General features: G+C 42.5%; 1 protein-coding gene across 3 annotated transcripts in view; it reads left to right on the top strand.

Annotated features, from left to right (window-relative positions):
• The first annotated feature begins 998 nt into the window (after positions 1-998).
• CCDC93 (coiled-coil domain containing 93) overlaps positions 999-12336 on the top strand; it is a 115693-nt gene continuing 104355 nt past the window's right edge. For all 3 annotated transcript variants that reach the window (XM_054574991.1, XM_054574992.1, XM_054574990.1), the window contains exons 1-3: positions 999-1234; positions 7671-7784; positions 9295-9389. In XM_054574991.1, coding sequence (XP_054430966.1) covers positions 1193-1234; positions 7671-7784; positions 9295-9389 — 251 coding nt within the window. In that variant the 5' untranslated portion in view covers positions 999-1192. The remainder of the gene's footprint in view (positions 1235-7670; positions 7785-9294; positions 9390-12336) is intronic.

Genomic DNA, 12336 nt, shown 5'->3' with positions numbered 1-12336 from the left:
TCAGCACATTTACATTTAAGAAGGAAATGGCATTGCATAAGCCCTTTCCAACAACACGTGTACGGGAGTTCCAGAGACATCTCTTTTGTCAGGATAAACTCCAGAAGTTTGGAGTACAAAAGGCGGGAAAAATTTCTTCAATACCCACTTTTTAAGATGCTAGGGAAGCAGAGACGAAACCTATAAAACCTCTTTGATCTCATGGAGCTCATAGCCTCATATTCCTGCCCCTCCCCCAAAACACACAGAGAAGGAAGAATCAAAAGTTTTCACAAATTACCTCTTTCTTCATCACTTTAAAAAACCAAAAAAAAAAAAAAGGAAGAAGAAAATGCTGGAAAAGCAATTATGGAGCAAGTGCAGTGGCTTGTGGCCAGGAAGACAAGTCTTTTATACAACTGCAATCCTCTGGGATAGACAAGGGGTGCATCATGTAAGTGATGTGGCAGCTAAAATGACCTCAACAACTGGAGTCGCATTCTCCAATGCCTTCCCTAAAGGACGACCAGAAGCTGAGGATGGTTGTGGAACATTATCCCAGACGAGTTTTCCTGGGGAACAAGATGTATTGGCTCAGAAATTAGAGAGGGTGCAGGCGCGAAGAATCCTTCTTCGGGAGCCTGGTTCCTGGTCCGTATATCGAGAAGTTTGCGCATTCATCAGGGGACACTCCGATTCTGAGCTAGCACTAGGCCTGAATCCGGAATCCCTAAGCTCATCAGTGCTCCAACCCTGACCCAGAAGCGAGGGGCTTCCGAAGTCCAGCTGACAGAGAACCGAACCCGCTTGAGCCACGCACGTGAGAAGCAGAGAGGGGAATCAGAATGCAAAATTTCCCAATACACAGGACTAGTGCCTTTTATAAAGCACCTGGGTGGGAAATGGGGAGCCGCAGCGGCAAGATTCCGCAGGTCAGCCCCCACAGGGAGAGACTCCAGTTTGTAGCTTGCCCCCGTCCCGGGGCCACCCTCGCGCAGACGCAGTAGCACCACGTTCCCGCCTCAGCGCGCATGCTCCACAGGGCAAAAGCGCTCCCGGCCCTTGGTTGTGGCGGCAGTGGCTGTGGTGGTAGTGGCGGCGGAGGAAGTTTCCGCTTTGCACTCTAGCCCGGTAGCAGCTCCGCGGCACGATATAGCTTTCTTCCTACGCGCCACGGACTTCTTTGGTGCCCTCAAGTCTGTCCAGCCGGATCATGGGGTTGCCCAAGGGGCAGGAGAGCCAGGGTCTCCCAGAGGTAAGGAACCCTACTTCCTGACACGTCGGGTTCCTGAGAGAGGGCTGAGCCAGCCAGGCAGCGGGAATAGAGGGCCCCGGCTGCGTTTGGGGCGTCCCGCCCCCTTCCTCGGGTGTGTGCGCCGGCCGGGTCCGCTGGGCCTCAGCAAGTCCCCTGAGTGGGCGGGGACTAACGTGAGCAGCCCCTGGTCTCCTGGGATTGAGGTGGCCTTCCCAGCCCACTGACTGCCCCAGCACAGCCCTGGGTGCCGCGGGACCTGGGGTCCCAGCTCTCTCGAGCCCCGGGGCCGTTTATCGGAACCTTCGGCGCCGCAAGCCTCGGCCGGAGGCTCCGGGCTGCTGCGCCAGGAGTCACGAGGCTTGCTTTGGGACGGTCCGGGTTCGGGTTGTGCAACGAGCTGTGACCTCGCGCCTGCCTCTGCCTGGCGGGGTTCTGGCGGCCAGCCCCACCCACCTTGGTGCCTGGAGGGAACGCTCCTCCGGTAATCCCTGTGCTATTACCCCGCGGCGTAACGGCGCTTGGGGGCCGCGCCGGGCTGGGTCAGCTCGCCGCCTTGTCCAGGGGTGCTGTGTGGCAGAGGGAAACAGGACCGGGAGGAAACGTTACTGCTTATCCGCAAAGTAACTGGTGCCTTTCCTTCCAGAGGTGTTTGTTACTAAGTACTCTCCTGGTCCTAAGGAACGGAATAATCAGTGGTTTCCGGATTTCCACGTTGGCTGGGAATAAACGGAAAATGCATTTCCTTCTGGATGTAAATATTAGCTAGGTGATTTACGTCTGCCTTCTCTTCTAGTTGATTTACGCGAAATCTAGTCTAGTTTTTTACATTCTTGAAAGAAATGGAATCCACGCTACACCTCTATGCCGCGCCTTAGGTTCTGAAGCAAGCGTTTAGAAGGGGGCTGATTTCTGGACAGGATGAGTGGTCCTTTCCCCCTTAGCTGCCTTTGGCCAGTCTTGTTTCTCTGTCCCCCTCCCCCTCAGTTCTTTCATCTCACAAGTACCCACTAACTGAGAGATCACTGTTACTATTATATGTGCATAAAAGCTGGGGATATAGTGATGGAAAGATAGACTTGCTTGCGAGTGTGTGCTCCATCCCCAGAATGCAAGCCCATTTTATTATCTTAGGAATCCTAACAAATGTAAGGTGGTCAGAACCTTGCATTAGGTAAAACCATACATACAAGGTGCTTTAATGGAACCTTAAATACTACCTTAAATACTTTCGATTTAATGTCCCCCTACCAAAGGGGATCTTTCTAAAGCAACCTGCTCCTGTGTGTCCTCTGTTTAGCCCCTCTATAACTGCTAGAAGGCTAGGTCTTACTTGTCATTTTTCCAAAAGCCTAGGACAGTTCTTGCCAATTAAGAGACAGACAAGGTGACTATATAATCAAGTTAGTATCATTTAGTTAAAAAACCAGTATGTATAGTCTGTGTCATCAAGCTATTACTAGACCTGTTAATTCATTAACTTCAGTTTTTAAACCCTTTATGGTATGTATGTGGAGGATAGAAAGATGACTTAGGACTTGGCCCTGCCCCCCAGCTTACAGGAATACAGTGCAAGGCAATTGAAAACTTAGTGTGCCTGGTTTAGGAGCTGACAGTCACTCATCTTCGCCAGAATTTTAGTTTTTTAACAGTTGGGTATATTACCGAGCCTATTGACTTTTTATGGCTTCAAGGGGGCATTCTTGCATGTTCTTTACTATTTTGTTTCAGTGTTAATCTGTGAAATGGACTTGGAATCTTATTAGCATTATCCATTCAGTCTTGTGCCTGCAAGTTGTTTCACAGGATATGTTGCCGTAGTATACTTCCCCCTTCTGGGGGTGAGTGGTTGAGAAGCGTGGGCCGTGCATCTCCCATGGGGCTCTCCTTAGGTAGAAGTTAAGGCAGGGATGATCCTCTCAACAGTTCTTCTTAGAAGTGTTTTTTTATGATAAGTGATTATTAAACAAATGAAAGCTTTCTGTTTTACATTCCAGGAGTTTTAAGAAAAGGCTTGTATCATTCCATTTTTCTTTTCTACTCTATCTTTGTGAACCATAACTGCTCTGTGCTTTCTCTTTCATTTGAGAACACTTGTAACTCTTTTTCACCCATTGCATATCTTTTGCCAAGGAAGAGAAGGTGTGAATAATTAATATTACCTATTTTTGCATGTCCAGTAATAACTAGTGAATGCTAACCTTTAGAACTGTGATAGGCTGGACCAAGGTCATTTGAGAGTTAAGTTGAATGAGTGCATGGTTGTTCTCTCTCCCCCTACCCCTGCCATTGGATTAACAGTCACTTTAATAATTCCTTTAATAATAACTATACATTAATATGTCCACTCCCTCTCCTGGAAGTTTGTACTTCAAAATAAACTTGAATTTCTATTATCAGTGTCATGACTATGAAAACATTTTGCTAATACATGACTGGCTTAGGTCATCCACTTTATGCAGTGATTGAGCATGTCATTTTCTAACAAGTGTGTTTTTGAAGCCTAGCGCTGTTTCAGAACAGAGGAGTGAACATGGGTGAATAATGTATGGGTCCTTTCCTGAACCAGCTAATATAATAGTCTATTTGGAACGACAGGCATGTTCATTAACACCAGACATATCACTCAGAAGAGGTTGTTACTTAATTGTGTGAATGACGTGGATTATAAATAAAATACAAATGCAGAGGAATGACCATTTCAGGCTCTATTTGTCAGGTTTGGCATCAAATAGGAGCTGGAATTTGAAGATAATTTCTAAATGACCAGAGAATGTTAGAAGAAGGAGACAGGTGTGAACAGCACTTGTCTAGGTTGGCCATAGCCATGTCTGGATTATTTTGGGGGCAGGTGAAGAATGAAGATGAAAAGATAGGTTGTGGCGAAAGATCTGGATGCCAGACTAAGACATTTGGAGTTTATCTTATGGACAGCGTCTATAAGTGATGCATTAATGATGAGGGCCAGAGGATGAGCTAAAAAGATAATGATGTGAAGGCTGTGATTTGGAAACAAATGAGCAAGACAAATTAACAGAGAAGAAAGATTGAGAGGCAATTGCAATAGTCCTGGCATAAAGTGTAAATAAAAGGGAAGAAAGGATTAATGTACGATGCTTAGTAAAGGAAGATTTAACAGGCATTGTTGAGTAAGAGAGTAGTCAAAAGTAGGTACAAGGATTTGAATCAGGAGACCTTGGTGGTGGTTTATAGATAGGTGTTTTTTGTTTTTAAATTTTCTGCAATGACGCAAGAGAGGAAAGGCACAGTTCATGAACATAAATGGAAGCAAAAGTACTAGAAAATTTAGATATACTTGACTTGTAAATAACCACCTGGGAGTGAAGGTAGAGTATAAATTAAAATTGTTAAATCAAATCTCTATTTGTATGTATTATGTGGATTTATTATTATTTTTAATTGTTTTATTGATTATGCTATTACAGATGTCCTGATTTTTTACCCTTTGCCTCCTTTGACCCAGCAACCCTCACTCTGTCAGGCAGTCCCCCTACCATTGTTCATGTCCATGGGTCATGTGTGTAAGTTCTTTGGTTATGCCATTTCTTCTACTGAATTTTACATCCACATGGCTATTCTGTAACTCCCCAACCCCCGCCTCCTCCAGCAACCATGAAAATGTTCTCCGTATCCATGATTCTGTCTCTGTTCTTATTTGCTTAGTTTGTTTTTTAGATTCAATTGTTGATAGATATGTATTTTTTGCCATTTTATTGTTCATAGTTTTGATCTTTTTTTTAAATAAGTTCCTTTAACATTTCATATAAGAGTTTGGTGATGATGAACTCCTTTACTTTTTTCTTGTCAGGGAAGCTCTTTATCTGCCCTTTGATTCTAAATGACAGCTTTGCTGGATAGAGCAATCTTGGCTTTAGGTCCTTGCTTTTCATGACTGAATATTTGTTGCCAATCCCTTCTAGCCTGCAAAGTTTCTTTTGAGAAATCAGCTGACAGCCTCATGGGAACTGTCCTGTACATAACTAACTTTTCCCTTGCTACTTTTAAGATTCTCTCTTTATCTTTAACCTTTGGCATTTTAATTATGATGTGTCTTGGAGTGGGCCTGTTTGCATCCATCTTGTTTGAAACTCTCTGTGTTTCCTGGACTTGAATGTCCATTTCCTTCAACAAAATAGGGAAGTTTTCTTTCACTCTTTTTTCAAAAAGATTTCCAATTTTTTGCTCTTTCTCTTTTCCTCTGGCACCCCTATGATGTGAATGTTGGACCTCTTGATGTTGTCTCAGAGGCTGCTTATACTATCCTCAGTTTTTTGGATTATTTTTTCTTCTTGTTCTGATTGGTTGTTTTTTGGTTCCTTTTGTTCCAAATCATTGATTTGATTCTCAGCATCATCCACTTTACTATTGATTCCTGTAAATTGTTCTTTATTCCAATTATTATATCCTTCATTTCTAAGTGGATCTTTTTTGTGCTCTTGAGTTCCTCACTAAGTTCCTTGAGCATCCTTATACCCAGTGTTTTGAACCCTGCATCTGATAGATTGCTTGTCTCCCTTTTGTTTAGGTTTTTTTTCTGCTGTTTTGATCTATACAATCATTTGGGCCATGTTTCTTTGTCTCCTCATTTTGGCAGCCTCCCTGGCTTTGTTTCTATGTTTTAGGTAGAGCTGCTTTGACTCCATGTCTTGGTAGTGTGGCCTAATGCAGTAACTGTCCTGTAGGGTTCAGTGGCACAGCTTCCCCTGTCACCCAAACTTAGTACTTGAGGTTTGTCTTTTGTGTGGACTGAGTACACCCCTCTCATAGTTGAGCCTTGTTTGCTATTGGCAGATCAATAGGAGATAGAAGGGATTTACCTAGGCCTGTCAGCTGCAAGAACTGGCTGTGACCACTGACCACCAATCTCTGCCCTCCGTGGAGGATCAGCTGTGCAGAGGCAGGGTGGTGGTGCTACTGTGTGGACTGTAACTGTCCACTGGGTGCACTGGCCCTGGGGTTTCCCAGGTCGTACAGGCCAAGGTCAGCTTCCACCTGTGTTTTGCCTGGGGCAGCCTGTCTGAGCTATAAAGCCATCTGAGGTGGGAGCTACTTGTGCTAGACTTGGAGATTCCCATGCCTATGAATCTAGGCTGGCTGCAGCTAGTGCCTGGCCTCGGGCCTCGGCTCACTGAAGGCAGCTGTTGCTTATTTGATAAGATTTAGGAAATTGTGAAGCGTGAACCAAGACCAGTATTCATATGGAAAAGTAGTTTGGGTGGGTCCATAAGTTGGGTGGGGCAGAGTCTGTGGGGATCTCCAGGGTGCTGTAAACAGTGTTAGCCAGGTTGATGGAGTCTCAGATATGGCACCAGTTTTCGAGCTCTGTGCCGGGAGGGTTTAGAAAAGTGACAATGGCCTCTACTCACCTTGATGCCAGATACTTTAATATCTTCCTGTATACCACTGGTGCCTTTAAAGCTGCTATACCAGTGTTGGAGTTCAGAAGGAGTGAGTGAGTAGGTGAGTCGTGTGTGGGTTCTTTAAGAGGAACTGCTTGGGGCTCCAGAAGTTTCTTCCACTAACTCAATTCCTGCTGGTTTTTGCAGCCAGGAGTTCTGGGGACTTATTTTCCTGGCACTGGAACCTTGGGCTGGGGGGCCTGGTGAGAGGCTGGATTCCTTGCTGCAGAGATAGCCCTCCTGACTTTTTATCCACTACATATGGGTGTGGACCAGCCCATTCTGCGTTTGCACCCCTCCTACCAGTCTGGATGGATGTGGTTTCTTTAATTCTATAGTTGCCAGACTTCCATTCAACTCAATCTGATGGTCCTGAGCGATGGTTGTTCTGTATTTTAGTTGTAATTTTGATGGGGTTTTGTGAAGAGGCAAGCCATGTCTGTCTATACTGCCATCTTGACTAGAAGTCCAAATTTATTCTTTTTAAGGAAGTTCTGTTATATTGCATTAAGGCCCTTTAATATCTCTGTGTTGAAAGCCTTCTTTATATTTACATTAAAGATCATAAAGAGTTGTGTAGAGAGGCATACATATTTGAGTTATTTGTTCTTGCCCATTTTAAAAATAATTTGGACCAAAATGAGTGTGAAGTTAAAAATAAAAAATAAAAAACCACCTTGTTGCTATCGGTAAGGAATTTATAAACTGGTTGAGAGCCTGTCAAGTAAACAATGTGTTACAGAACAGGGAGGTAATATGTCTTAATCTTCCATTCTCTGGATTTCTTTTGCACCTACTGGCTATGCCACCTGTGTCTTCTGCCCCCACCTACGATGATGAATAGCCTGTAGAGGACTAGGGACTCTCTTCTGTGAAACTGGTAGCACTGTGTCCCCATGCTCCTTCATGACTACAGTGATACAACCAGCGTCACTTGGCAATGTTGTGGCATCAGGAGATAACACCTAGTGTTCCTTTATTCAAGATAGCTTTTACCAGCCTTTCACATTTTGTTTTAGGTAGAAACAAGAGAAGATGAAGAACAAAATGTCAAATTGACTGAAATTCTGGAGCTCTTGGTTGCAGCTGGGTATTTCAGGGCAAGAATTAAAGGCTTGTCACCTTTTGATAAGGTAAGAGGAACTCTTTCTAACCACTGGGCTAATTTTTTTTTTTTTTTTTTTTTTGATCGGGATGGCATGGTTAATTAACCATGTGAAAGAGAAGAGATCGTGTTTTTCTTTCTTCATGTCCATGTTTCCGTTTTTCCCTTATTCAGGTTCATTATGGAACTGTTAAAATTTCTTATTAAAAGAAAATAATATATTAATAGATGCACTTTGATTTCCTTTTCTCTGTATGAAGCTTTGGGAAATGCAAATAATCGAAATTCCTCATTTTGAGGAACTTACAGTTTGAGTGGGAATATAAGACTTATGTAAAGTAAAATAATCTGAGTTAATGAGCTCTCCCAAGTCAGTGTGCTCACAGACTACCAGATTTCTATGGATGGATGGTAAATGCGTAGCTTGGAGGAGGGAGAAGTCACTGTGGGGTAAAGTTTAATCCAGCAGAGCCTGGAACAATTATTATGCACAAGGCTTAATAATAGGTGTTGAGGGCACAGAGATAAGACAGACACCCTGTACTCGAAGGGACTGACCTCTTTAGCATAGGGAAGAGAGACAAGTAAACCAACATGCATAGAATAAATAGCATGATGAAGTAAGTACTACGGCAGTGAACTGTACACAGAAATGAAGCATCCAGGTCAGACAGGGAGGCACTTTATTCCACCAGGTGGAGAAAGCTTCCTGGTGGAATAAAGTTCCGAGTGCTCCACTGGGCCATAGCCCTGGCTCATATAACAACCACCGTGGATTGTTTTGAATACAAAAGTCTAGGCCTCAACACTGAAATTCTGGTCAATTAGATCTGGACTGGGGCATGGAATCTGTATGTTATTAAGCATCTCACATGAGTTTACACAGTCAGTAAAATTCACAATTTTTTTTTTTAACATCAAGCTGTGTCCAAAAAGGATTTTGTTTCAAAATGGATTTTTAGCCTCAGTCTCATTTGCATCTTCAAGAAACCCTATGAGAAAAGTAGAGCAGGGATTCACATCTTCTTTGGTAGGTAAAAGAACAATAAGATGTATGGAAATTAAGTAATGAGCCACAGAATGTCAGCTTTGCTACTCACATGTCTGGTCCATAAAACGCATGGAATCTGGCACTTGCCTGAAACTGGGTTAAGACTTCTCTCACCTGAGCATTAATGTCTGTCTCCTTCAGTGTAAAGAAAGTCTATGCATGATATGTTTATTTAGTAATAAAAATTAGTTTCTTAGTCACACCAAGCCACATTTCAAGTTCTCAGTAGCTACATGTGGCTAGCAGCTGCTGTATTGGACAGTGCAGATACAGAACTTTTCCATCACTGCAGAAAGTTTTATTCTATTTAACAGTGCTATTTTAGATGAATTGTAGTTGATAGAGTCAGGACATATATACTCTCTCTAACAATAGATAATTTTGTATGTTCATTGAGACTGTAAAAAATATTTATATTTTAACTACCTTTCACTTCTTCCACTCTCTCCAAACTAGAAAGAGAAAACATATTTTCTTTGTCTTGCAGGTGGTGGGAGGAATGACTTGGTGCATTACCACTTGCAACTTTGACGTAGACGTTGATTTACTCTTTCAAGAAAACTCTACGATAGGTCAAAAAATGTAAGTTGTTAGGGTTTGCCTAAAGAGAAGTAGAAAGTAAATTTTGAGTGTCTACTGTGTGCCAGAAGTTGTGCTAGATGTTTTACATATTTTATTTTAATTTTCATTACAACAGATTACAGTTTTACAGATTATGAAACCGAGGTTAAAGAAGCCACGGTCACACAAGTAGCCTACAAGAGTCTTTTTAATGTTCAGGCTATTTCTAACACCTTTTAAAAAAACTTTTTCCAGTTTTATTGAGATATAATTGATACATAACATCATACTAGTTTAAAGTATACAACATAATGATTTGATGTGTATGTATGTATTGTGAAATGATTACCACAGTAAGTTCAGTAAACATCCATCATCTCACATAGGTATACATCTTTTTTCCCTTCTGATAAGAACTTTTAAGATCTACTCTCTCAGCAACTTTCAGATATACAATGTAGTATTGATAAAAACAGTCAGCATGCTATACATTACATCCCCAGAACTTATCTTATAATGGAACTTTGTACCTATTGACATCCTTTAACCATTTTGCCCACCTCCACCTCTGCCAACCACCAATCTGTTCTCTGTTTCTATAAGTTCGGTTAAGTGAGACCATACATAGCATTTGTCTTTCTCTGTCGGACTTACTTCACTTAGCACAGTGCCCTCAAGGTCTAGCCATGTTGTTGCAAATAGAAGATTTCCTTCTTTTTTATGGTTTAATACTATTCCTTTGTATATATACTACATTTTCTTTATTCATCCATCTGCTGATGAACACTTAGGTTGTTTCCATATCTTTGTTATGTAAATAATGCTGCAATGACTATGGAGGCACAGATAAGTCTTTAAGATAGTGATTTTTGCCCTGGTTGGTGTGGCTCAGTGGATTGAACAGTGGCCTGCAAACCAAAGGGTCACTGGTTCAATTCCCAGTCAGGGCACATGCCTGGGTTGTGGGCCAGGTCCCCAGTAGGGAGCCCAGAGGGACAACCACACACTGATGCTTCTCTGCCTCTCTTTCTCCCCTTCCCCACTGTCTATAAATAAATAACATCTTTAAAAAAAAAAAATGGCGATTTTGGCTCCTACTAATATATACCCATAAATGGAATTTCTGGATCATATGGTAGATGTACTTTTAATTTTCTGAGGAACCTCCATACTGGTTTCCACAGCAGCTAGACCAGTTTACAATCCCATCAAAGTACACAAGGGTTCTCTTTTCTCTAGCACTTTATCTCTTTTCTTCTTGATGACACCCATTCTAACATGTGTGAGGTGATATCTCATTGTGGTTTTGATTTACATTTTCCTGATGAGTAATGCTGTTCAACAACTCTAATACTTTTTCTTTGTCACAGTTTCTAGAGTATCTCTTAGTGTATCTCTTAGTATATCTCTAAGTGTATATAAGTGCCTCATGTATCTCTTTCTAATGGCAGCTAATTTGAATGGAAATTGCATAGGGTGAGAAAAGGAGAATCTTTCCCTCCCTGTTGCCTCTGTGAAAGAGAGAGCTTCACTTTGGAGGAGGCACAGGCTTGCCAGAGATTTCACCTGAGGGCCCCCTGGCTGGTCTGCTGTAACTCACCAGGGACTTGGTGATTTGATTAGACCTTTTGGGATCTCCAGTTCTGCTCCCAGCCCTGACATTGTGTAGCTGTGTGACTTTAGTCAATCCTCAGTTCCCTTATGTGTAAGAAGAGGGATTTGTGATCTCAAATATGAATGATTCTGTGACTCACTTATTTTTTTTGAAGGCTTATTCTCCCCCAGGAAAAAAACATTTCTCAATGGATTAAAGATGGTGTACAAATATGCATATGAAACAGCAACAGCTGAAAGTTGAGGCACAGATAAAGGGAAAGGAAAGGGAAAAACAGTTGAGACAAAAGGCAGAATTGGGATAAGGCTAACACATTTAAGATGGGCCACAAAATACCTTGTTTTCCTAAAGATGGGCTACAGATTTAGCTCTGAGCTTCTGGCAGAAAACAAAAAGAAAAACACAATATATGACCCAGTTCACACTTTCTATATAGTAAAAGAAAAATTGGTCTCTCAGAATCACCAAAATTCTTAATACTAAGACCATCTGTCCAGGTACCTGTTGTTTAACACAGTGACACTGTTCTCATCAGTGCCCATGCCATGAAGAGTGGGGCTCTCCATCCCTAACATCTGCTACTGTAGCATCATACCGCGCCAGAGCCACCAGGAGACAAGGAGGCTGCTTTCGGCTAGAATGAGGACTCTGGCCATGTCCAAGCCGAGCTGGGAGATGTGGGCCTTTTTGCCCTTTCTCCGTGTCCCCCAATTTGTTGTCTGCTTCCCATACTGGTTGATGTCTGTCTTAGGTCGCCCCTCCATTGAGGGGGTCTTACCTGTCATCAACAAGCGACCATCACAGGGCAAAGCAGAGAGGCAGGAACTACACCCCTGCCAGCGGGGACAGGTTATGTCTCCTCAGGAGCCTGTCTCTCCAAGGCCTCCTGATTATTTCCAGCCTTGGGGCCCTCCAGCCTGTCGGCAGGGTTATAGTTCCGGAAACCAGACAGGGCGTTTCCCAACAAACTAATTTTAAGCTATTTGTAGTCTTTACTGATCCCACTTATGTGAATATTCATAAGTTTTGCTGCATAAATATTATTTTATTTAATTTTAGAGTGCTGCTCTAGATTTTACTGGGGTCCTATATAATACATAATATATGCATGCCTCTTAAGTACACTAAGGTACAAACATCTAAAAAAGTCTGAATTGTAAAATACATTTGGCCCCAAAGAGTTTGGTTAAAGGATTGGAGATGTATTATGTTCTCTGGTTAGTACTTGACATGTAGCTTTTAAATTTATAGCTATGAATGGTAATTGTGGACAAAGCTGGGGACAGGGATTCACATGACTTAAAGATCTATCAGACTCCTAGCAGTTCTTCAGGCAATTGGGTAGGGGAAATG

Source organism: Pteronotus mesoamericanus, unplaced genomic scaffold, assembly GCF_021234165.1.
Source record: "Pteronotus mesoamericanus isolate MK-2021 breed Mesoamerican mustached bat unplaced genomic scaffold, CSHL_Meso_final contig_27, whole genome shotgun sequence".
Lineage (NCBI taxonomy): Eukaryota > Metazoa > Chordata > Mammalia > Chiroptera > Mormoopidae > Pteronotus > Pteronotus mesoamericanus.
This window is presented reverse-complemented; position numbering and strand designations above follow the sequence as displayed.